The sequence below is a fragment of the Globicephala melas genome, chromosome 1, assembly GCF_963455315.2.
Source record: "Globicephala melas chromosome 1, mGloMel1.2, whole genome shotgun sequence".
In the NCBI taxonomy this organism is placed as follows: Eukaryota; Metazoa; Chordata; class Mammalia; order Artiodactyla; family Delphinidae; genus Globicephala; species Globicephala melas.
Window position 1 is genome coordinate 148,157,248 of NC_083314.1, and position 27,391 is coordinate 148,184,638.

At 37.9% G+C, this 27,391-nt stretch overlaps 1 protein-coding gene across 2 annotated transcripts in view; it reads left to right on the forward strand.

Annotated features, from left to right (window-relative positions):
- Positions 1 to 393: 393 nt before the first annotated feature.
- SPATA6 (spermatogenesis associated 6) overlaps positions 394 to 27,391 on the forward strand; it is a 163,263-nt gene continuing 136,265 nt past the window's right edge. For both annotated transcript variants that reach the window (XM_030870076.2, XM_030870077.2), the window contains exons 1-3: positions 394 to 638; positions 24,435 to 24,572; positions 25,730 to 25,778. In XM_030870076.2, the coding sequence (XP_030725936.1) occupies positions 588 to 638; positions 24,435 to 24,572; positions 25,730 to 25,778 (238 nt within the window). In that variant the 5' untranslated portion in view covers positions 394 to 587. The remainder of the gene's footprint in view (positions 639 to 24,434; positions 24,573 to 25,729; positions 25,779 to 27,391) is intronic.

The following is a 27,391-nucleotide window of genomic DNA, read 5'->3' on the forward strand; positions in this document are numbered from 1 at the left end:
ACCGTAAGGAAATTCAAATAAGAGAACGAATAATCGTTATTCTTCTTTACAGTTTGGGAATTGAGGCCGCGGGGGGACGCCACTAGCTCAAGTTGCCACTGCCACGTTGGAACTCAGGGCTCCTGAGTCCAGCACCCGGACCTGCGCACTGTCCTATTATACAGCTATTCTCTTCTTCTTCTGGCTTTGGGCCCATAGCTTGACGTCACAGACGAACTGCCCCGCCCCACCCCGCCTCGCCCCGCCCCGCCCCGCCCCTTCGGAAGCCCCGCCTCCTCGAGCGACCCCCGCCCCTCCCGTCGTTCTCTGAGTCCCGCCCCCAGCTGCTCGCCCTCGAGCCGCGGCTCCGGCGCGTCCCCGCTATCGTCTCTTCCGGCCCCGCCCCTCCCGGCTGCCATGACAACGAGTCCGCGCCCCGCGCAAGGCTGCCGCTCGGGCGGGACCCTGGCTGGACCGCGGGCCCCGGCCTGGGGGCACAGCTGCTACCGCCGCCGCCACCTCGTCTCCTCCCCGTCCCCGCCCAGCGTCTCCTCACCTCCCTCGGGTCCGCGGCCGGGGTCCCTCCCCGCCGCCCCAACCCTGCGCGGATGCCGAAGGTGAAGGCGCTGCAGTGCGCCCTGGCGCTGGAGATCCGCTGTGTGAGTACAGGTCGCGCCCCCATCGCCGCCGCCTGGGTGTCGTCAGCCCCCGGAATTTACTAGGGTCGCCGCCTCCGTTCCCTTCCGAGAACCCCGGGTCACCGCGAAACCTCCTCCACCCTCCGAATCATCCCTATGGAGCTTTGATCCCGTGTCATTTGGCTCTTCCCCAACCTCAAAATCACGAACGCCCTCCCCCTCCAGCCACACAGAGGCCTGACGCCCCCCACCGAACCCCTCCACCTCAGCTCCCCTAGCTTCCTCCCAACTTCCAGTTTGGGTTCCTTCAAATCCTTTCCAAACCACTTTAGAAAGTCCTCCTCTCTCCTCTCAACTTTCCAGTGAATTGGGTGGGGGAAGAGTCTTCTTTTAAAATTCCTCTTCTCTGCTCCAGTTCTTTTAGTGAGAGTATTACTGGCTCGACTTCTCCCCAGCCTTCGGGGGGTGGGGAGGGGTGCTTTTCCTCTTTCAGACAGATTAACAAGCTTCTGATTAGTGAAGGGGCCTTTCCTCTCAAAGTAGAGTCCCCACACCCCGCAACCGAAATATGTCAGCATTGCACACAGCACCTTGCCATCTACCCCAGGGCCAATACCTCGGAAACCATTTCAGGCCCCTCCAGCCCCCAAACTCTCCCGATGTTGAGAAGGAACCCCTATCCTTCCCTTCACTCCAAGAAAGGCACCAGCTTTTAGAGGGACACTACTAATTCTCTAAACTTGCTCCAGAGGACCTTCAGCCCCACCCAGTCACTCTCCAGACATGCTGAAGAGGATAGTGTCCCCCCAGCTTGCTGTGGAAATCCAGCTGAGGCAGAGAACCCCCTGCCCTTCCTCAAGTGAAGGGCCTTGGACCTCTCCATGCCATGAGCAAACGCCATCCCTCTGAATAATCTTACAAGACCCTTCCAAGGGGTTTTGATCTCCTTCCCCCTCATCCTTTACAGGACCCTCTCATTCTCCTCTTCAGATGAAATCTCCAGCCTCTCTCTTCTAGAGGAAATCCCCCCAAAAGTCTTTCCATACCTCCATTTTAGACCTGCAGGCAGTTTGGAAACAAAATTCCTCCTTCAGTCCTTTTTTTCTTTTTCCACTTCTCTAAGTCCTTTTATTTCTCATCTCTTTCATCTCCCAGCAAAACTGTGTGTGTGTGTGTGTGTGTGTGTGTGTGTGTGTGTGTGTGTCCTCCCCACTTCCTTCCTGCACGCCCTGCGGTCAAGGCTCTCCATCCCCCCACCACAAAGCATCCTCTGCTTTCCTTGCTGTCTTTCCTCACATTACAATGAGGCCGCTGTAGCACAGTCCCTGAAACCTCCAGGGAAGTCACAGGACTGTTTTAGGTCTTTGGCTAGGTCTTAAAGAAAGGAAGGCCGGGTAGGGCAGAGTGTGAGGCAGGCTTGGAGAAGAAAGTTTCTGGCACTGTCGCTTTATCTTTAAGGCTGCAGAGATTTTACTCACTGCAGTGTCAGAAACTCTATAGTTTTGGCTTCAGATGTTTTTTTCATCCCACAGCTGCCAAAGCTTGGCAGCCTTTTTGTAAAGGAGGATTCATTTGGCAAAAGAATACACGAAGTTTCCTGAACCGCTGCGCCCAGGGCAGTTAGTAAAACTCCTGAGTTCGGCCTCTCCAGACTTTACTGGCTGCTGCTTCCTCTTCTGCTAACCAATGCAGTTTAGCAGCCTGCGAGAGCAGCTGCCTGACCGGACCGGATGTTGCTTTCCTTCCTTGGTCAATCCAGACCTGCTTAGAGCAAGCCCTTGGTGGTAACTGACTACTGCCTGAAGGGGTCAGAGAGAGAAGTTATTTCACTACCCTTTCTCCCCAGTATAAGTTGTCAGGAGGAAAGTGAACGGCTGTATAATGGAGCTTTGTTGTTCATCGTGGCTTAAGAAATTATGCAGGTGGAAACATTCCTGTTTCATTTTTTTCAACAGACATTTGAGTCACAGAATTTTACAGTTCTAAGAAATCTTAGCTTTCATTGGATTGAGTTTCTTTTTATGGGTGAGAAAATTGAGGCTTAGCTTGACTAAATGTTTTTCTAGGTTTGCGCAACTATTTAGGGGGCAGATCTGCAGGAAGACGCTAAGTTTTCTGACCAGCAAAAACCCCATTAAATGACTCTGATGCTCAGAAGGAGCAAAAAAGACCGTTAATAACCTCACACATTAGACAAGCTTGATTGATTTGGCTTTGATTGAATGGAGGAATTCATGTGAGCATAGATATTTTTAACATCTTTTCAATTTCATTTTTTTCAATTTCATTTAATTCTTTACATTTATGGGGTATAAAAGTCAAAACTGTATAAAATGATACACTCTGAGAAGTCTTATTTCCAGCCCTTTTCAAACCTGTTTTCCATCTATTTTCATCTGCTGTAGGTAACCATTTTTATTGGTGTCTGATTTATTCTTCTAGTATTTCCCTTTGTAATATAATCAAATAGATACATACACACACACACACACACACTGTAACTCCCCCCTTCCCATATATATTTTTTTACTTTCCTTCACAATAGGAAGCATATTATATAAACTAGTCTGCACTTTGCTTGTTTTCTTTCCTTAATGTATCCTGAAGATCACTCTAGGTAAGTGGGCATCTTCTTTAACCTCAACTCTTTATTGACATTTTTCAAACATACAGAGTAGTTGGGAGAATAGTACAATGAATATATTCCATGACCTATGTACGTTAATTTGATATATCTTTATATTTGTATATGTATAAAAATAAATATTTTTTACCAAAAATATGAAAGTAAATTGTTGCCTAAATACTTCAGCATATATCTTCTAAAAATAAGGACATTGTTCTAAATAACCACAATACTATTATCACACCTAAGATAATTATCCATAATTTCTTAGTATCTAGTCCATTTCCAAGTTTTCCTAGTTGTCAACAAAAATGGCGTGTATAGTTAACTTTTTCAAACCAGGATCCATTCAAAGTTTACATGTTGCATTTGGTCGTTAGGTTGTTTTAGTCCATTTTAACATAGAGCAGTTCTACTGTTTCTTTCCCACAATGTTTTCCCCCCTCCATGGATCTAGATAAATTCATACACTCATACAACCATTATTTGGATCAAGATTTAGAACACTTCCATCGCCACAGTAAATTCCCTTGTTCCCCCTTTTAAGCCCCACGCAGAGGGAACTCCTCTTCTGATTTCTAGCAGGGAAGATTAGTTTGCCAGTACTTGAACATCATATTAAATGAGCTATATAGTGTGTAATATTTTGTGTGGGCTTCTTCTGTTCATCGTATTTTTGAGACTCATTCATGTGCTGTGCCTATTGGTAGTTCCTTTATATTGTGGGGTAGCATTCTATCATGTGATTTGTATCATGTCCTATCATACACCACAACATGTTTACCCATTCTCTTTATTGTTGATTATTTGGGTTGTTACCAAGTCGTGGTTGTCATGGATAAAACTACTATGAACATTCATTCCTATAAAAGTTTTTTTATGCATGCTACCTTTTGGAGACCAGGGTCGGATACAGAATATCCCATGTTGTGTTATTGTCTGAATTTTTCCCCGTCACGGTGATACTTAATTTGTTCTTCTAAACTGGAAATTAGGTGTTTTATTTCTACCTGCCTGTTTGAAGTGGGGCACTTCATTCCATTCTCCCCTCTCCATGTTTATTTTTTTGCTGTAGTCTTGTATTTGTGGTATCTCATGTTTAATACTGTGGTAATATGAGAGCAAAAACATAGTAAACACGAAAGGTTTTGGTGTATAACGCAATATTTTATGTTGCTCAACAGAGCCGTGACTTGAGAGAAAATATGTTGCTGGGAAGAAAGTGTGACTTTTCTCAAGGAATCTTGGGAAAATGATGTAATATGCCAAAGTAACTTGTTTATAAAGAGCAGCCAAAAATTATATTTCCCATCACTTAACACTTTTAATATTTGAAACATCATATCTTTGATATGAAAAACTATATTTGCTGCTTCTTCACTCTACCTTCTTCTTCTTATTCAGTAGTGACGTTTTCATGAGATGTTTTTAGGTATATAGAAGGAAGAAATTGGAGGTACAAGAGTAAAGCCCAATGCCTGGGCAATAAAATCAGCCAATTTGCTTTACCTGATGTGTCAGTTTGGGGTTAGTCTGTATTGTATAATTCCCATTTTTCTTCTCTATACTCACCTCACCTCACTACCTCACTCAAATTATTGATAGCATTGAGGCAAAGAGATCTGGGTACTTTTCAATCACAGTTCATCTGAACATTCGTGATCGTTTTCTGGTTTCCTTACTCACTTATGCTGCAGCTGGTGGTAAATTTCCCTGGAATACAGACTTTTTAAAACTTTAACTCTAAAGTACTTCAAACTTACAGAAAAAGAAAACCTAAATACTGTGATCTCCCCCCACCCTGATTTAATAAATCCTCATTTTACATGTTTCCTGCAAATTTTTGTTTTTAAGAAATAAAATGTTACAGATGTAGTTAAGGCCCCTTTGCACCTCTTGCTGAAGCCAATTTTCCTCCGTCCCTTCCTAGAGGTAACATAATCAATATCCTGAAGTTGGAGTGTATTCTTTTCATTCAGGTTTTTGTAAGCTTACTCCATATTTGTGTACGCCTACGTACTACGTGTACTATTGTTCTGTTTTAAAACTTTACACAAATGGTATCATACTGTAGGTATCCTTCTGCAGATCTGTTTTTTCCACTTCACTGTTTCTGAAATTTGTCAGTGTTGATTCTTACAGATCTAGTTAATTTCCTTAATTGTTATGTAATGCTGTATATTTATATGACAGTGATTTAATTCTTATTCCCCTATTGATGGACTTTTAAATACCAGTTTTCCTCTTTTTTAATATTACAAACAATGTTGCAGTGAGAATATTTGAACATACCTTCTGGTGTCCATGAGTTAGTTGTTCTCAAGGGCAGATATTGTGCCCTAGGGAGCATGCTAGAAATCTGTGGGCTACCTTGTTTGCCATAGTGGTTGGGGGAGATCCTACTGGTGTTGATTATCTGGTATTCTGCATGACTTGACTGTCCCATTGAATATGTATATGAAAACCTGTTTATAATTATTAGAGATTAAGAACCTAACTCTGTTTTATGTTTAAACACAAAGTCTGTTTTTTTTTTTTTGGAAAAAAATATTTTTAAATACAGTGAATTTTCCACTAATGCAATTACCATGTAAATTGAGGAAAGAGTGTACTTTGTTTTGTTCGGAACTCTGGTAAGAGTTTACTCTTTCAGAAAATCATGGCATCAGTGGCAACTCTGCTTGTGTTTGAGCTGCAAATACCTATCATTCAGCTTTTGAAACAGACCAGTTCACGTTGATTCTGTGAATAGGTGCAAATATTGTATCTTCTAGCTTAGTTCTGCCTGAGCGTTTACGCATAGAAATATATAATTTATTTTATTCCTGTATTTTTTTCCGTTATGGCATTGGTTTATTTTTTAGTTATGTGTATGGGTAAATTGCAAAATATTAGTTGTAAAAGGAGGGTGTTGGATCTTGTAGAGACCCAGTGCTCTAGGGAATAGATTTAGAAATGGAACTACCAAGTCTTAGGGAATTGGTTTAATTTCCTAGGGCTTCCATAACAAATTTCCTCAATTTGTTGTCCTTGGAGTCTTAAAGGACAGAAATTTATTCTCTCACATTTACTGGAGGCCAGAAGTTAAAACAAAGGTATTGGCAGGGCAGCGCTCCCTTAGAAGGCTCTTGGGGAAGACCCTTCCTTGTTCTTCTAGCTTTCAGTGTCTCCAGGCATTTCCAGAATGTGGCTGCGTAACTCCAATCTCCAATCCTAGAGGTTTCCTTTTCTGTGAATAGCCAGTTCATATCCTTTGCCCTTTAGGAGCATAAGAGTTTTTTTTTCTTGTTAAATATATTTTGAACACCACCAGCCTTTGTTGGTTATATGTAATGTAAATGTCAAAGATCTTCTAGTTGAAGCTTATTTTTTCACTTTGTTTTTGCTCTTTTTAGTAATGCCTTTTGTTTTTATTTTCTATTTTTTGTCGTTATTGTTGCTGGTAAACAAAGAATGCTGAGTCTTTAAGTTAACTTTTTACAGAACTATAGCATATATTCAGAAAGTGCACAAATCCAAAGTGTGTAATCACCACCCAAATGGACAATTAGAATATTATCAGCACCCCAGGTCGCTTCCTTGTGCTCCATCCCTTCCAGCCACTCCACCTGGCCCCCCTTCCCCTCCCAGAGGTAACCACTATCTTGACTTCTATCACAACAAATTTTGAACTTTTGAAGTCAGCCTCTTTCTTTCTCCCTCCCTTCTTCCCTCCCCTCCCTCCCTCCTTCGACGTTTACGTATAACTTCTTTGTGAGAATTCATCCATGCTGTTATGTGAAGCAGTAATTCTTTATCCTTTCTATTGTTCCCCCCCAGCTTTACTGATATATAATTGACAGATAGCATTGTATAAGTTTAAAGTGTACAGTATGTTGATTTGACATATTTATAAATCGCAAAATGATTACTACCATAGTATTAGCTACCATCTCCATCCTGTCACATAGTTGCCATTTCTTTTTTGTGGTGAAAACAATTACGATCTACTCTCTTAGCGACATTCAAGTATATAACACAGTGTTATTAGTTATCGTCACCATGCTGTACATTTGGTACCCAAACTTGTTAATCTTATAACTGGAAGTTTATACCCTTTCATCAGTATCTCCCCATTTCCCCCACCTCCTGAATCCTTGGTAAACACCATTCTACTCTCTGTTTCTCTGAGTTTATCTTTTGTAGATTCCACATATAAGTGATATCTTACAGTTATTTGTTTTTCTCTGACTTGTTTCACTTAACGTAATGCCCTCAGGGTCCATCCAAGTTGTCACGAATGGCAGGATTTCCTTTTTCCTGATGGCTGAATAATATTGGTGCATATATATCACATGCTCTTTATCCATTCATCCATTATTCATTGACAGACACTTAGGTTGTATTCATATCTTGGCTGTTGTGAGTAATGCCATTGTGAACATGGGAGTGCAGATATGAGATCCTGATTTCAATTCCTTTGGATGTGTATCCAGAAGTGGGATTGCTGGAGCATATGGTCATTCAATTTCAAATTTTTCGAGGAACCTCTGTACTGTTTTCCATAGTGGCTATGCTCAATTTACATTCCCACCAGAAATGTCTTAGGGTTCCCTTTTCTTCAGATCCTCACCAACACTTGTTATCTCTTGTCTTTTTCATGAGAGTTAACTCTGACTTGTGTGAGGTGATATCTAATTGTGGTTTTGATTTGCATTTCCCTGATGATTAGCGATGTTGAGCATCTTTTCATCTGCCTGTTGGCCATTTGTATGTCTTCGTTGGAAAACTATTCTGTTCCTCTGTATCCATTTCTATTGTTGATGACATTTTCATTTTTTTTCCAGTATTGGGATATTACAAATCGTGCTCCTGTGAACATTTTTGTACATGTCTTTGTTGCATATTTTGTATTCAGCAACTTGCTGAAATCTCATATAAGGTATTTGGATTTTCTGTGTGGGAAATCATGTTTGTAAATAAAGTCAGTTTTGACTTCTCTTGTACAATGTTTTTTCTTTTTTTTCCCTTTTTATTATTTATGTCCTTGATCAGAATCCCCAGTATAATGTTAAATAGTGCGAATAATAGTACATATACTTGTCATTTTATTTTAAGTTATCCCGCTGAAGTTTCACCAGTATTAGATTGAATCTTATGAAATTGCTGACAATGGGCCATTTTTTAACTTAAAAAAAATGACAATTTCATATATTTCAACCTAATATAATATTGGCTGTAGGATTTTCATTTATTGAGTTAAGAAAGCTCCGTTCTATTCCTTTTTTTTTTTTTTTTTTTTTTTGGCTGCATCTGTGGCTTGTGGGATATGGGATCTTAGTTCCTGCCCAGGGATTCAACCTGGGCCCTCGGCAGTGAGAGTGCGGAGTCTTAACCACTGGACCACCAGGGAATTCCCCCTAATTTTTAAAGTATTCTGAGTTTTGAATTATATTGAATGCTTTTCCCTCAGTCTAATGAGATTATTATATAACATTGCTCCCATGTTCTATAGAAGGGACACATTTTGTGATGTTGCACCTTCTCCATTCCTATGATAGATTCTTTTTAGTCAGGATGTATTATTTTTACTATATTTTGTTGGATTTGATTCATAATTTTATATTTAGCATCTTTCATTTGTGTTCATAGATGAGATATTAGCTCTATAAGTCAAATATTTATTTAGCTTTTGTTTATTATTAAAACATTTATTTTGAAATATTTCAGACATACAAAAAGTTATAAAGAGTAACATAATGAACACCCATATTCCTCCCCATCAGCTTAAGATGTAAAACATTACAGATAAGGTGAAGTCTCCTGTGTCTCTCTCTCTAATAGAATCCCCCCTCCCTTCTTCCTTTGGCTAGTCACTACTCTGAATTTTGTGTTATTCTCCCTATTTTTCATTGCTTTTCTCATTTTAATATCTGTCTTTAAGGCATTGGATTTACATGCAAGTGCTGCTTAACTGGCATCCTAAGGGGATTGATGAAACTGTTTTAAAATTATTTGGTTCTAGATATTTTATAATTTTTATAAAATTTATTTTATGCTTTTTACTTTACCTTATGAGCTATTTAGGAGTTTGTTTTAATTTCAAGATGTATAGGATTTATATGTGTGTATATACTCTTTTTCCCCCTCGCCTTCCCGCCATACATACATACACACACATACATACATTCTTATATTGTAGTATTTTAATTCAATTGCATTGGGGGTATTGAATGAAGTCTGTGTGATATTGATTATTTTTGTTGGCAATTTCCTATGTGTTATTATCCAATTATTATATCTATAATATATTTATGAATAATCCAATTATTGTGAATGTTCTCTATTTACTTGAAAATAATATATAAATTTATTTGTTTGATATAGGGCTCTATCAGCCATTATCAGATCAAATTTATTTTCTCTGAAATATCTTCAGTTCCATATTAAATTTTTTGTCTGCATGCAATCTCTACCAGATTGTAATGGAGATATTAAAATCTTTACTATCATAATGTATTTTCATTTTATCCTTGTTGTATTCTAGTACACTATGATTATAGAACTATAGATTCATTTCTGTTTATTGTTTTCCACTAAGTTTGTACTTTCCATCTGAGACTTTATGGAATTCTGCAGTTTGGGGAAATTCTTAGCTTTTATATCTTTGAATATTGTTTTTCTGCTGTTCTCTCTTTTCTTCTGACAGTGCTATTAGACATATATTGGAACTTTTATCTATTCTGCTTTCTTAAGTGCTTTTCTTGTGTGTAATATTTTTATATCCTCCTGTTCTGGGAGAATTCTTCAGTATTATATTCTTATTTACTTATTAAATTAAATTTTTAAATCTTCTCTATTGAGATTTTTAACTTCATTGACTACATATTCCAAGATTTCTCATTTAGTGTCTCTTTTTAAACATATGCCGAATATTTACATTTTTACCTGTTTTAATTTCATAAATTTTGTTTTTTATGGAGTTTTCTCCCCTTATTAGATGAAAGATTCTAAATACTTATTTTAAAATTATTTTCAGATTGTGTAAATTAATTTTCATGTAAGATGGATTTATCTCCTGACTGTCAATTTTGTTGTTTTTCTTAGTGCTTGGGATTTCACTGAGATTATGGACCACTTTTGGGAGAGTTAACAATGAACCTTTCAATCCATTAACTGGTATATTTTTCCATCTATTTAGGTTTTCAGGTTCTTTCAATGATGTTTGTAGTTTTCAGAATACATGTCTTACACATATTTTGTTAAATTTATACCTAGGTTGTACATGTCTAAGATTTTAATGATATTATAAATGGTATTAATTTTTTTGATGTGCTAATATATAGAAATAAAGTTGATTTTTTTGCCTATTGACCCCATATCCTTTTGTTTATTGAGACTTGTTTTACGGTTCATGATATCATCTGTCTTGATGAATGTTTTCATGTGCACTTGGAAAAAAAGGTGTATCCTTCTGTTGTTGGATGGAGTATTATGTAAATGTCAGGTCAAATTACTTGAACGCTGTTGTCCACATCTTCTATACCCTTTATGATTTTTGACTGCTTATTTTATCAGTTATTGACAGGGAAGTGTCGAAATTCAGTTATATATTTTTTTGCTTCATTACTTTGACATTGTATTATTAGGTGCATACAATTTAATTTTGTATATCTTTTAATAAATCAGATTTTTAATCGATATGAAATGTTCCACATTAACGTTGGTAACCTTTCTTTTTCTGAAGTCTACTTTATATCAAGTTAGCCACCCCAGCTTTCTTATGATTAGTGAATGCATGGTGCATCTTTTTCTATAATTTTACTTTAGTCCTGAATTTTTAAGTTTTAAAAACATTGAAATATAATTCACATATCATAAAATCCACTCTTTTAAAGTGTACAGTTCAATGAATTTTTATATATTCACAAAGTTATGCAACAGTCACCACTAATTTTGGAACATTTTCATCACCCCATGAAGAAATCCCATACCTAGTACTGTCATCTCCCTCTCCCCCCAGCCCCTGGCTACCACTAATATAATTTCTAGGTCTATGGACTTGCCTACTCTGGACATTTCTATAAGTGGAATTATGCAATATGTGGCTTTCTGTGTCTGGCTTCTTTTACTTAGCATAATGTTTTTAAAATTCATCCGTGTTATAGTATATATCAGTACTTTATTTCTTTTTATGGCCAAGTAATATTCCATTGTATGGATATACCACATCTTGCTTATTCATCAGTTGATGGACATTTGGATTGTATCCACTTTTTGGTTGTTATGAATAACACTGTTATACTCTTGTACCTATTCTTTTGTGAACGTATGTTTTCAGTGCTCTTGGATATATACCTAGCAAGTTGCTGGTTCTTGTGGTAACTGTTTACTTCTCTCGAGGAACTACCAAACTTTTTACCACAGTGACTACACCATTTTACATTTCCACCAGCACAGTAGGAGGGTTCCAATTTTTTGGCATCCTCCCCAACACTTGTTTTGTCCATCTTTTGATTTATAAGCCATCCTAGTGAGTATGAAGAGCTATCTCATTGTGATTTTGATTTATATTTCCCTAATGACCAATGATGTTGAACATATTTTCATGTGCTTTTGGGCCATTTGTGAATCTTCTTTAGAGAGATGCCTGTTTGTTTTTGCATCATGTATTTTGGGGCTCATCTAAGTACATGTATCGTTATATTGTTGTGTGTTCTTGGAATATATTTACCTGTTTTTAATTGTCACATCATTATAAAATGTCCTTTTTTGCTTCTAGTATCAATTTTTGTTTTAATGTCTAGTTTGATGTTAGGATAACCACTGCAACTCTCCTTTGGTTACTTCTTGGATAGATTATTTTTTTCCCATTTGTGTCTTTGAATATAAAGTGTGTCTCTTGTAGACAACATGTAGTTGGATTATAGTTTGTAATCAATTCTGCTAAACTCTACCTTTTGATTGGAATGTTTAGTCAATTGACATTTAATGTAAGATAAAGTAGGATTTACCTCTGTCATTTTTCTGTCTTTTCTGTCTTAATGTCTTTTTCGTTTCTCTGTTTCTGCATTAGTGACTTCTCTTGTGTTAACTATTATCAAGTGGACCATTTTAATTCCCTTGTTTCTATTACTGCATTTTTTGAGTTATTTTCTTAGTAATGGTTCTGGGGCTCACAATTAACATTTTAATTTTTAACAATATAGTATGGATTAATACCAATTTAATTTGAATAATACATAAAACCTTTGCTTTTATTTAGTTCTGTTCTCTCTCTTCTTTATAATTTTATTATCATACAGATGACATCTTTATACATATACACACTTCAACACAGTTTAATAATTGTTGCTTTATGTAATTTTATTTTAAATAAAAATGGTTAAATGAGAGAAAATACATTTATACTGTCTTAAATTTACCAATGTGGTTCCCTCATTGGTGTTCTTTATTCTTTCATGAGCATTTTAGCTACTGTCTAGTGTCCTTTCATTTTAATATGAAGAATGCTCTTTTTTGGTTTATTTTAACATCTTTATTGGAGTATAATTGCTTTACAATGTTGTGTTAGTTTCTGCTTTATAACAAAGTGAATCAGCTATATATATATATATATCCCCCCATATCTCCTCCCTCTTGCGATTCCCTCCCACCCTCCCTATCCCACCCCTCTAGGTGGTCACAAAGCACTGAGCTGATCCCCTGTGCTGTGTGGCTGATTCCCACTAGCGATCTGTTTTACATTTCGTAGTGTATATATGTCCATGCCACTCTGTCACTTCATCCCAGCTTACCCTTCCCCCTCCCCGTGTCCTCAAGTCCATTCTCTATGTCTGTGTCTTTATTCCTTTCCTGCCCCTAGGTTCTTCAGAACAATTTTTTTTTTTTAGATTCCATATATATGTGTTAGCATATGGTATTTGTTTTTCTCTTTCTGACTTACTTCACTCTGTATGAGAGACTCTAGGTCCATCCACCTCACTACAAATAACTCAATTTCGTTTCTTCTTATGGCTGAGTAATATTCCATTGTATATATGTGCCACATCTTCTTTATCCATTCATCTGTCGATGGACACTTAGGTTGCTTCCATGTCCTGGCTATTGTAAATAGAGCTGCAGTGAACATTGTGGTACATGACCCTTTTGAATTATGGCTTTCTCAGGGTATATGCCCAGTAGTGGGACTGCTGGGTCGTATGGTAGTTCCATTTTTAGATTTTTAAGGAACCTCCATACTGTTCTCCATAGTGGCTATATCAATTTACATTCCCACCAACAGTGCAAGAGGGTTCCCTTTTCTCCACACCCTCTCCAGCATTTATTCTTTGTAGATTTTTTGATGATGACCATTCTGACTGGTGTGAGATGATACCTCATTGTAGCTTTGATTTGCATTTCTGTAATGATTAGTGACGTTGAGCATCCTTTCATGTGTTTGTTGGCAATCTGTATATCTTCGGAGAAATGTCTATATAGGTCTTCTGCCCATTTTTGTATTGGGTTGTTTGCTTTTTTGATATGGAGCTGCATGAGCTGCTTGTAAATTTTGGAGATTAACCCTTTGTCATTTGCTTCATTTGCAAATATTTTCTCCCATGTTCCTCCCTCTGCTATATTTTGGAAGAGTTTGAGAAGGATAGGTGTTAGCTCTTCTCTAAATGTTTGATAGAATTCGCCTGTGAAGCTATCTGGTCCTGGGCTTTTGTTTGTTGGAAGATTTTTAATCACAGTTTCAATTTCAGTGCTTGTGATTGGTCTGTTTATATTTTCTAGTCCTTCCTGGTTCTGTCTCAGAAGGTTGTGCTTTTCTAAGAAATTGTCCATTTCTTGCAGGTTGTCCATTTTATTGACATATAGTTGCCTGTAGTAATCTCTCATGATCCTTTGTATTTCTGCAGTGTCAGTTGTTACTTCTCCTTTTTTATTTCTAATTCTATTGTTTTGAGTCTTCTCCCTTTTTTTCTTGATGAGTCTGGCTAATGGTTATTATCAATTTTGTTTACCGTCTCAAAGAACCAGCTTTTAGTTTTATTGATCTTTGCTATCATTTCCTTCTTTTTTTTCCCATTTATTCCTGATCTGATCTTTATGATTTCTTCTGCTAACTTTGGGTTTTTTTGTTCTCCTTTCTCTAATGGCTTTAAGTGTAAGGTTAGGTTGTTTATTTAAGATGTTTCTTGTTTCTTGAGGTAGGAGTGTATTGCTATAAACTTCCCTCTTAGAACTGCTTTTGCTGTATCTCATAGGTTTTGAGTTAACATGTTTTCATTGTCATTTGTTCCTAGGTATTTTTTGATTTCCTCTTTGATTTTTCAGTGATCTCTTGGTTATTTAGTAGTGTATTGTTTAGCCGCCATGTGTTTGTATTTTTTACATATTTTTTTCCAGTAATTGATATGTAGTCTCATAGGTTTGTGGTCGGAAAAGATAGTTGATACAATTTCAATTTTCTTAAATTTACCAATGCTTGATTTGTGACCCAAGATATGATCTATCCTGGAAAATGTTCCATGAGCACTTGAGAAGAAAGTGTATTCTGTTGTTTTTGCATGGAATGTCCTATAAATATCAATTAATTCCATCTTGTTTAATGTATCGTTTAAAGATTGTGTTTCCTTATTTATTTTCAGGTTGGATGATCTGTCCAAAGGGGAAAGTTGGGTGTTAAAGTTCCCTACTATGATTGTGTAACTGTCGATTTCCCCTTTTATGGCTGTTAGCACTTGCCTTATGTATTGAGGTGCTCCTATGTTGGGTGCGTAAATATTTACAATTGTTATATCTTCTTCTTGGATTGATCCGTCGATCATTATGTAGTGTCCTTCTTTGTCTCTTGTAATAGTCTTTATTTTAAAGTCTATTTTGTCTGATATAAGAATTACTACTCCTGCTTTCTTTTGATTTCCATTTGCATGTAATATCTTTTTCCATCCCCTCACTTTCAGTCTGTATATGTACCTAGGTCTGAAGTGGGTCTCTTGTAGACAGCATATGTATGGGTCTTTGTTTTGTATCCATTCAGCCAGTCTGTGTCTTTTGGTAGGAGCATTTAATCCATTTGCATTTAAGGTAGTTATCGATAAGTATGGTCCTATTACCATTTTCTAAATTGTTTTGGATTTGTTATTGTAGGTCTTTTCCTTCTCTTGTGTTTCCAGCCTAGAGAAATTCCTTCAGCATTTGTTGTAAAGCTGGTTTGGTGGTGCTGAATTCTCTTAGCTTTTGTTTGTCTGTAAAGGTTTTGATTTCTCCATCGAATCTGAATGAGATCATTCCTGGATAGAGTAATCTTTGTTTTAGGATTTTGCCTTTCATCACTTTAAATATGTCTTGCCATTCCCTTCTGGCTTGTAGAGTTACTGCTGAAAGATCAGTTGTTAACCTTATGGGGATTCCCTTGTATGTTATTTCTTGTTTTTCCCTTGCTGCTTTTAATATTTTTTCTTTGTATTTAATTTTTGACAGTTTGATTAATATGTGTCTTGGCGTGTTTCTCCTTGGATTTATCCTGTATGGGACTCTCTACGCTTCCTGGACTTGATTGACTATTTCCTTTCCCATATTAGGGAAATTTTCAACTATAATCTCTTCAAATATTTTCTCAGTCCCTTTCTTTTTCTCTTCCTCTTCTGGGCCCCCTATAATTTGAATTTTGGTGTGTTTCATGTTGTCCCAGAGGTCTCTGAGACTGTCCTCATTTCTTTTCATTCCTTTTTCTTCATTCTGCTCTGCAGTACTTATTTCCACTATTTTATGTTCCAGGTCACTTATCCGTTCTTCTGCCTCAGTTATTCTGCCATTGATTCCTTCTAGAGAATTTTTCATTTCATTTATTGTGTTGTTCATCATTGTTTGTTTGTTCTTTAGTTCTTCTAGGTCCTTGTTAAAAGTTTCTTGTATTTTCTTCATTCTGTCCAAGATCTTGGATCATCTTTGCTATCATTATTCTGAATTCTTTTTCAGGTACATTGCCTATTTCCTCTTCATTTGTTTGGTGGGTTTTTACCTTGCTCCTTCATCTGCTGTATGTTTCTCTTTCTTCTCATTTTGCTTAACTTACTGTGGTTGGGGTCTCCTTTTCACAGGCTGCAGGTTCGTAGTTCCCACTGTCTTTGGTGTCTGCCCCCAGTGGGTAATGTTGGTTCAGTGGGTTGTGTAGGCTTCCTGGTGGAGGGGACGGGTGCCTGTGTTCTGGTGGATGAGGGTGGATCTTGTCTTTCTGGTGGGCAGGGCAGCATCTGGTGGTATGTTTTGGGGTGTCTGTGACCTTATTATGATTTTAGGCAGCCTATCTTCTAATGGGTGGGGTTGTGTTTCTGTCTTGCTAGGTGGTTGGTGTAGGTTCTCCAGCACTGTAGCTTGCTGGTCTTTGAGTGGAGCTGGTCTTAGCATTGAGATGGAGATCGTGGGAGAGCTCTCGCTGTTTAATCTTACATGGAGCCGGGAGGTCTCTGTTGGGCCAATGTCCTAAACTCGGCTCTCCCACCTCAGAGGCACAGACCTGACACCTGGCCAGAGCACTAGACCCCTGTCAGCCACACGGGTCAGAAGAAAAGGGAGAAAGAAAGAAAGAAAGAGAGAGAGAGAGAGAGAGAGAGAGAGAGAGAGAGAGAGAGAGAGAGAGAGACGGAGGGCGAGAGGGAGGAAGGGAAATAAAATAAAATGAAGTTATTAAAATAAAAATTTTTAAAAATTATTAAAAATTTAAAAAATATTGAAAACTAATAAAAAAAAAGAAAGAAGAGAGCAAGCAAACCAAAAATCAAATCCACCAATGATAACAAGGGCTAAAAAAGTATACTAAAAAAAACAAACAAACAGAAAAACGGACAGACAGAACCGTTGGACAAATGGTAAAAGCAAAGCTATACAGACAAAATCACACAAGGTCCATCTCCTCAACTTTGGGATGATTCGTCTTCTGTTCAGGTACTCCAGAGATGCAGGGTCCATCAAGTTGATTGTGGAGATTTAATCTGCTGCTCCTGAGGCTGCTGGGAGAGATTTCCCTTTCTCTTCCTTGTTTGCACAGCTCCTGGAGTTCAGCTTTGGATTTGGCCCTGCCTCTGCGTGTAGGTCGCCGGAGGGCGTCTGTTCTTCGCTGAGGCAGGACGGGGTTAAAGTAGCATCTGATTAGGGGGCTTTGGCTCACTCAGGCCAGGGGGAGGGAAGGGTACGGAATGCGGGGCCAGCCTGCGGTGGCAGAGGCCACAGTGACGTTACAACAGCCTGAGGCGCGCTGTGTGTTCTCCCGGGGAAGTTGTCCCTGGGTCACGGGACTGGCAGTGGCTGCACAGGATCCCAGGAGGGGAGGTGTAGATAGTGACCTGTGCTTGCACACAGGCTTCTTGGTGGCTGCAGCAGTAGCCTTAGCATCTCATGCCTGTCTCTTGTGTCCACGCTCATAGCCGCGGCTTGCACCTGTCTCTGGAGCTCACTTAGGCGGTACTCTGAATCCCCTCTCCTTGCGCACCCCGAAACAGTGGTCTCTTGCCTCTTATCCAATTCCAGACTTTTTCCTGACTACCTCCTGGCTAACTGTGGCGCACTAGCCCCCTTCAGGCTGTGTTCATGCAGCCATCCCCAGTCCTCTCCCTGGGATCTGACCTCGGAAGCCGAAGCCTCAGCTCTCAGCCCCCACCCACTGAGAGCAGACAAGCCTCTCAGGCTGGTGAGTGCTGATTGGCACTGATCCTCTGTGCGGGAATCTCTCCTCTTTGCTCTTTGCACCCCTGTTGCTGTGCTCTCCTCCGAAGCTTCCCTGCTGCCACCCCCATCTCCGCCAGTGAAGGGGCTTCCTATTGTGTGGAAACCTTTCCTCCTTTACAGCTCCCTCCCAGAGGTGTTGGTCCCATCCTAATTCTTTTGTCTCTGTTTTTTCATTTTTCTTTTGCCATAGCCAGATATGTGGGGGAGTTTCTTGCGATTTGGGAAGTCTGAGGTCTTCTGCCAGCGTTCTGTAGGTTTTCTGTAGGAGTTGTTCCACATGTAGATGTATTTCTGATGTATTTGTGAGGTGGAAGGTGATCTCCATGTCTTATTCCTCCACCATCTTGAAGGTCTCTGAAGGATTCTCTTCAATAATTCTTATAGGGAAGTTCTGCTCGTGATGGATTATCTGTTTTTGTTTGAGAAAGTCTTAATTTTCCATCTTTTTGAAGAATTGCCTGGATATTGAACTACTGAAAGTCTTCTTTAAGTACTTTGAATAAGTCATTGCACTTTCTTCTGGCTTCATATTTCTGATGAGAAATCAGCTGTTATTCCTGTTGAGGATTTCTGGTACCTACTGAATCATTTAACTTTTCCTGCTTTCAGGATTCTCTCTTCATCTTTGTCTTTGAACCGTCTGTTTACAATGTGTGTGATTTGGAGTTATTGGAGTTTGTTGGATGTATAGATTGTTTTCCTTTAAATTTCAGACATTTTTATCCATCATTTCTGCAAACATTCTTTCTGGCCGTTTCTCCTCTACTTTAAGGCTCCCATCATATCTATGTTGCTGTGCTTGATGGTTTCCTACAAGTCTCTGAGACTATTCATTTTTCTATTTTCTTTCTGTACCTCAGACTGGATAATCTCAATTGACAAATTTTCAGGTTCATTTATTCTTTCTTCTGCTATCTTATATCTACTCTTGAGTTTCTCTAGTGAATTTTTCATTTGTTTTGTACTTTTCAACTCTAAAATCTCTATTTCTTAAAATAATGTCTATTGATATTCCTTATTTGATGAGGCGTCTTTGCCACATCACCATACTTTCCTTTAGATCTTTAGATGCGTTTTCCTTTAGTCCTTTGTACATATTTATAATAGATGATTTAAAGCTCTTGTTTAGTAAGCCCAGCTTCTGGGCTTCCTCAAGGACATTTTCTGCTGACTGCCTTTTCCTCCATGTATGGGTTATACCCTTGTTTCTTTACATGTCATAATTTTTGTTGAAAACTGGACATTTTAAATAATATAATATGGAACTGTGTAAATCAGACTTCCTCTATTTCCCAGAGTTTATTGTTTTCTTGCTGTTGTTGTTGCTTTTTGTTTGTTTATTTACTTTCCTGAGGCAATGTCTATATTCTGTAAAGTCTATGTTCTTTGTTGTGTGTGGCCACTGAAGTCTCTGCTCAGTTAGCTTCATGGCCCTCTAATGACAGGGCTTATATTTCCTTAAATGCTTTGAACCAGTGAGTCCCCCAGTCTTTGCTGAGTATCTCTATTGCTGAGTATGTTGGGACATGCTTTCTATGCCCTGCAGGTAACGTACAACTCTTAGTCTTCACTTCCAACATTTTCAAAGCCTCAAGATCAACCAGAAGTGAGAGATTAGGGCTTCCTTAAGTAATTTCTGGGTATGCTTGTAGCCCTGCACGTGTGCGTGACCTTCTAAATTGCCAAGAATGTATCACAGCTTGTCAAAGACAGCCCCCCAACACACAGACACACACACACACACACACACACACACACACACACACAGACACACAGACACACAGACACACACACACACACACACACACACAGTTCTCCAGCTTTGCCTTTTAAGTGTTTTGGTCACTTATTGTTTGCTCCAACTGGCACTGCCTCAGGCATCCCTGATGTTAAACAATAGCTGCTTTTTTTTTTTCTGACAAATGCCTTGCAGGTAAAGGATGTTTGTTGTGACTAAGCTCTGATTCAAGTCAAATGAAGAGAAGCCCTGTGAATGGGGGTTGACAATTCCTTATGCTAGGGCTTTTGGGTAGCTTTATACCTGATTTCCTACAGTGGCTGTAGGGCCGCTAGTTTTCATGGCTACCATGATTGTAAGGGTCTTGGTTGTCAAGGCTATAGCAGACCTGAGTAGAGGAAACTGGGAATAAAGTATGTTAAAACACCACAATATCACTGTTTTTACCAAAATTCAGCTATTTGTCTTGAGTAAATGCTCCTCAGATTGTTGCAAACTTCTGGTTAATTTCTAGGTCTCTAAAAAGTTGATTTTGACAGTTTTTGTTGGTGTTCTCATTGCTTTTACGGAGGGCTAACTTTTTGTTTGTTTCACATCTGATTTATTTATCTTTCTCTATGATACAAGTAGAGATATAGGCATAAAAATATATTGATGAAACATTTGAAGTTGCTTACATTCAGACACTTTACCACTAAATATTTTAGGGTAAATCTCCTAAGAACAAGGACATTCTCCTATATAAATTTAATACAATTCCCCCACACAATAAATTTAGCATTTATACAACAATACTGTCTAATTTAGGGCTCATAGTAAATATTCACCATTTGTTACAATAATTTTTTAATTATAATTGACATACAATATTATATTAGTTTCTGGTGTATAACATAGTGTTTCAATATTTTTATACATTATGAAATGATCACCAGGATAAGTCTAGTTACTGTCTGTCACCATATGGAGTTATTATATTATTGACTATATTCCCTATGCTGTACATTAATTCCATTACTTATTTACTTAATAGCTGGAAGTTTGTACCTCTTAATCCCCTTCACCCACTTTGTCCCCCCCCCCAACACCGCCTCCCCTCTGGCAACCACCAGTTTATTTCTGTATCTATGTGTCTCTGTTTTGTTCATTTGTTTTGTCTTCTTTATGGTATTTTTTCCTTCTGTATCTGACTTATTTCACTTAGCATAATACCCTCTAGGTACATCCATGTTGTTGCAAATGGCAATATTGTATTCTTTTTTATGGCTGAGTAATATCCCTGTGTGTATGTGTGGGGGGATGTGTTTGTGTGTATCTTTATGCATTCATCTATTGATGGATATTTAGGTTGCTTTCATATCTTGCTATTGTAAATAGTGCTGCAATGAACATGGTACATATATCTTTTCTTTTTTTAAAATATTTATTTATTTATATTTATTTATTTGTGGCTGCGTTGGGTCTTCGTTGCTGTGCATGGCTTTCTCTAGTTATGACTGGGGGGCTACTCTTTGTTGTGGTGCACAGGCTTCTCATTGCAGTGGCTTTTCTTGTTGTGGAGCATGGGCTCTAGGAGCTCAGGCTTCAGTAGCTGTGGCACGTGGGCTCAGTAGTTGTGGCTCGCAGGCTCCAGAGCACAGACTCAGTAGTTGTGGCGCACGGGCTTAGTTGCTCCGTGGCATGTGGGATCTTCCTGGATCAGGGCTCGAACCTGTGTCCCCTGCATTGGCAGGAGGATTCTTAACAACTGCGCCACCAGGGAAGTCCCCATATACCTTTTCAAATTACTATTTTCTTTTTTTTCAGATAAGTACCCAGGAGTGGAATTGCTGGATCCTATAACTGGTTCTATTTTAGTTCTTTGAGGAACCCTCGATATAGTGTTTTCCATAATGGCTGCACCAGTTGACATTCCCACCAACAGTGTGTGAGAGTTCCCTTTTTTCCATATCTTCACCAACACTTGTTGTTTCTTGTCTTTTTGGTAATAACCATTCTGTCGAGTGTGAGGTGGTATCTCATTGTGGTCTAGATTTGCATTTCCCTGACAATTAGTGATGTTGAACATCTTTTCATGTGCCTGTTGGCCATCTGTATATCTTCTTTGGAAAAATATCTATTCAGCTTCTCTGTGGAGGGGCTGATTTTGGAGATATTTACTCTACTATTATGAAAATACTTTTTCTATGTATGTCGTAATCTTTAAAATTGTGTTTTTGCAGGCTAGCATATTGTGTTTTGCTTTTTTATCCAGTCTAATAATTTCTGCCTTCTAATTACAATACTTAAGATATTTACATTCATGTAGTTATCCATATGATTGGTTTAAGCCAGCCAGTTTGCTATTTGTTTTATATTTGTTCCGTCGGATTTTCTTTAACCCCTCTTTTGATGCCTTCTTTATGGAACTTTCCATGGTATTCCTTTAAAGAATGACAGAATTTATAGAACTGTGGCTAAGGAAAAATGTCATGTCTTCTTAAATATACTACAAATTGGAAAGAGACTCAGTATTTTCCAGTGAGGACAGTTAGAGCTGTGCTGTCCGATAGAAGTATAATTTGAGCCAAGGATATAATTTAAAAATTTCCCCTAGCTACATTAAATAATTAAAAGAAGTGATAAAATTAATTTTAACAGTAATTTTATTTAAGTCAGTATAAGTATTATCCTTTCAACATGTAATTAGTGTAAAAGTTGTTAATGAGTTTTTTTACACTTGTTTTGTAAACACTCTTTAAAATATTTTTGAGCAAGTCTTCAAAAGTTTTCAAAATCTTGTATTTTACATTAACTGTCCATCTCAATTTGGACCAGCCTCATCTGTAGGCATAACACAGACTTAGAGGTTCTCTTAACAGGTTTGGTTTAAATGAGGCAGAATAGAAAATGAAGCTGATGGACAGAATGAGATTTCTGAGGGCCTTGATTTTAATAATCAATAGTGAATTATTAGGACAAAAGTAGAAAATAGAATAAGGGGTAGATGGAGTCAAAATAGCTAGCACAGAAAATAATCTTAACTGCTGTATACAGAGGGACATGAAGTCTTATTTATTCAGTGTAATAGTCTATATTAAGATGGTAGATGATAGTGGTTTTCGTTCTAATAATAACTATAGTATTTATTTTTTTATTTTTTTTTATACATTTATTTTTATTTATTTATTTATTTTTGGCTATGTTAGGTCTTTGTTGCTGTGCGTGGGCTTTCTCTAGTTGTGGCGAGTGGGGCCTACTCCTCTTTGCAGTGCATGGGCTTCTCATTGCAGTGGTTTCTCTTGTTGCAGAGCACGGGCTCTAGGCGTGCAGGCTTCAGTAGTTGTGGTGCACGGGCTTAGTTGCTCTGCGGCATGTGGGATCTTCCTGGACCAGGGCCCGAACCTGTATCCCCTTCACTGGCAGGTGGATTCTTAACCTCTGCGTCACCAGGGAAGCCCACTAGTATTTATTTAAAGCACTGTCAGGCACTGTTCTAAGTACTTTGAATGTATTGTATTGACTCATTTATTGTGTGACTTTAAGTAAGTTAATCACCTTCACTTTACTGGGTCTCTGTTGTTTCCCTATATAAAAAATTTGAAGCTGTACTAGATAATTTCTAAGCTGCTTCTTAATATGGAAAGTCTGTGTTTTGGGGTACATTGATGAGGAAATTAGAGTTTCTGTTCTCAGGGAATTTATAATCAAATAAAATAGGTGAGGTGTACCCACTTCATTAAAATGCATAGAGACAATAATTAGGGCCTTAAGAGAACTATAAAATGCTGTGAGAATTTAAAACTATTTACTTGACTATAATAAATTCACAATAAATGTTTGAATTAGATTGAATTGAATAGTGACAGTTGGTGAATCAAGAGAAGTTTTGTGTATGGGTTGGCAGTTAATGTAAGCCTTGGGAGGTAGAAGTAGATGAGGAGGAGATGGCACGGAGTAGAAATGAGCAGTAACCCAGATAATGGAAGAATGCGAGGCAAGAAAGTAATGTGTGCATTCAGAAAACAATAACAAATATACTTTGATTGTATTTTTAGGAGGTGTCAAGTAATATTGCTATATGATAAGTTGGATTCAAATCTTAGAGAATCTTCAATAGCCTACTAAGGGTATGGTTGATCACTGACAATGAAATATGGCAGGAACTGGAGAGACTGTGCTATGTATTTTTTAGAAACCCTACATCTTATGCCTATACCTTGTGTCGATCCTGAGAATAGTTAAGTGCAGTTTTATATTTAAAAAATATTTCATTGGGCTAGAAACTTACAGTTCACTTGCTTTGAAGGTTTGTCGTATTTCTTTTGATGAGGGTGTATATGGGCTGCGACTTAGGGTGATACAGGTCAGATTTGTGCTTTTTTTGGTATTTTTTTTTTGTCCTCTAGTATTGTGCTTTATTTCTGCTGAGTCTTAATCCTTTGTGATTAAATGATGCTGAATAAGTTTATGTCAGCATTCTACATAAAGTGGGAGCCTGAGGCTTACTGTTTAAAACTATTAGTGTCTGTCCCAAGAGCCAGTACATAGAGCACAAATAACCAAGTGGAAAATCATAGATTTCTCAGAGAGATGGAAGTTATAAAGGCATTTCATTTAACTCTGTAAATACTAGAATCTCTCTTTTTTTTCTTAACTTGTGCATATTTTTATTAGCTTAGCAGACTAGTGTTTTTATGTAATGTTTGGTAAGTTATTTTAGTACAGTAGTTCAGGGGATTCATGAAGCAGTCACGTTCATCTGTCTAATTTCTTTCAGGTAACTTGCCCAGGAGTGGTGCTGAAAGACAAGGAGGACATCTATCTTAGCATCTGTGTGTTTGGCCAATACAAAAAGACACAATGTGTCCCAGCCAGTTTTCCACTGGTCTTCAATGCCAGAATGGTGTTTGAAAAGGTGAGTTCAAATATCCAATCAAATGTTAACCAATAAAAAATCAAAGTGGTTCCAAATTTTGAATAACACATATTACTGTTGTTGACTATGCACTTTGATTTAATTCAGAAGGAGATTTGTAACTTAAATCTGGAAGATTGAAAATAAATATGCATTATATTACACATTGAATCAGTTGCCTCTTTTTCGTGATGGATCAGTTTACTTCTAAAATTGTCTTAGTGGTCTTCATGTAAAATATAGCACCTTGAATTCTAAGTAATCATTTTCATAGAAGAGATGGGGGAGATATGAATAGGTAAGAATAGGTCATATTTTGCTTATGACTGTCATGTGGTGCTTCTTTCTATAAGTCTCTTTTCTTTGTTCCCCCCTGAATCTGGTGCTTTGGGGTAATTATTACCAATTGTATTTCTCACTTTTTCCTTTCCTTCTCTCCTTGTCTACTTCCCTCTTTCCTTCCTTCCTTCCCTCCTTTCTTCCTTTCCTCTTTCCCTCCTTCCTTCCTTTTTCTCCATCCTCTTCTCCACAGATAATTACTGAGTACCTGCTCTGTTCCATGCACTGTTCTAGGCACTGGGTAAAAAAAACAAACATGCTCCCCTCTTGGAGCTTTCATTGTAATAGGTGAAACAGACAATAATCAAGTAAGTAGTAAGTGTCATGAAGAGAATAAAGGGAGGGTAAGGGGACAGAAGGATTAGGGGGATTCTTTATTTTAAAGGGTGGTCAGAGACGGCAATAACATTGAAACTGAGCCTGAATTATGAGACAATATCAGTTATTTAAAGGTCTAGGGTAAAAGCATTCTAAGCAGAGGAACAGAAAGTATAAAGCTGTCTTGTTGGTAATAAGCTTGATGAGCTGGAGGAACACCAAGGAGGCAAGTATGACCGTGGTAACAAAGGGAGGACTGCCAGCAGATCAAATTGGAGAGGGAGGCAGAGCCAGATGTAATTTTTGTTTGTTGGTAAAATCTTGTGTAGTGATCATGGGAAGCAGAGAGGAAGTGACAGTTCTCAATAATGTCAGAAGTTTCTTTGGTTGGGAAAGGAATATTTTGGGAATGAGAAGGAAAACACAAAAACTATTTCATATATGTCTTCCTTTTACGTTCTCTTCTCTATCCTGCTTCCCTCTGCCTTCTCTCACTGTAGGTGTTCCCTGAAGCAGTAGACCCTGGAGATGTGGTTGCACAGCTTGAATGTAAGTTTTTAACTTTTAATTTCTGATTCTAAGAGATTTTAGAATCATGCTCTTTAATCTTGAGTTAGATAAAAGTCAAAAAGGGTCAAACAAGAACTTCAAAAATCTTGAGGTGAGAAGTTTTTTACACTTTCTAGAATTTTGGAATATACCTGGAAATAATAAAAACTACGTGTGCTACAGAGAGATGGGGAATTTTTCCTTTTTCTGTGTTTGATCTGTGAATAACAAAAAGACTTATCTGAACTATTTATTGATTAAAATGATATGAGCTGTTAATGATGTAAAAACTGAGATTCATGTTAGGTGGGACTTTGCCCTGCAAACAAAAATATGTCTTTAATCTCACTGTATTGCAAATCAAGAGAGTAAATAATAGAAGATTGAAGTAATAGTAGCTTAAAATATATATGCTTTTGCATTTTGTATTATATGCAATATGTTAATAAATTATTTGAAAGTGATGTATTCAAGGCTGTGGTTAACAGTAAATTCTTCAAAGTACTAGGGATCAACTATAAAAAGATCCAGTTTTTTGTGAGAGCAGCAATGCAAAGGTATACGTTTGGGAATACGTTATTTGAGCTCTGAGTATGAAATGAAAAGCTCTGTTATTTATCCTTGTAATCAGAAAGGGATTAGGGATTACCATAGTGGTCTAATATATAATTGTGGCTCAAAACGCCAACAATACTGAGCATCATCAATGTCAACTGTCCCTTCCATACCTTTTGCACCCCGTTGGGACTCTAGCAATATAGAAACATGCAGCCTGGAACCATGCTAGATAGAATCTGGGCATATGGGTAGAAATAGGGCTGGCTCATTGTTTTACCTTCAGGGAGTTAATAGTTTAAAGAACTCTTTATGGCTAATGTCAATATCGTATTTATTTTTTATAGCTGTTCTTGCACTTGGTATTCTGTCTTCCACTATGGCAGACTAGTGAGGTGGCAACTTGGTGCCAGTGCGTAATGACTTTTAATTTTCTTGAACATCTTGTTCAGTATCTGGGAAATTGCGTATCTTAGGAAATATGAAGATAATTATTTCCCTTATCATTCTGAAATTCTTTTGTTAAAAAACATAATTTTTCCTATGTTATTTGAAAGTTAGGGTCTCTAAGAGTACTTGGTGGTTATTATTAGGTGGAATCTTTCTTGTCTTGATTTCCCTGATTCAGTTTTTCTCTTAAGTTTCCTCCTTCATCACTGACAGTCCACTTTTTGGTATCTTTCTCAAATTCCTCTGGCTTCACTTCTCTGATCTCTTTTGACTTAGTTTCTACTCTCTCCTTATATGATATTCTCCAAAGACTTGGCTTCATGTTTTACCTATCTTCTGATGGCTTCCACAGCAGTCTTTATCCCTGATCTCTCTTGTAAGCTTTGGCCCCTTTTCTTTTACTTTTAATTTCCTCTCAGCTTTGCAGTTTTTTGTTGTCCCCTAACCTTATTAATATGAAAAATTAAAACTATACTAAAAGTGGAAAAGATGGAATGATGAAGTCTCATATACCTGTCAGCTTCAACAGTTTTTTTGACATTTTGCCCATTGTATTATATGTTTACCCTGCCACTTAAAAAAATGTTGGAATATTTAAAAGCAAATTC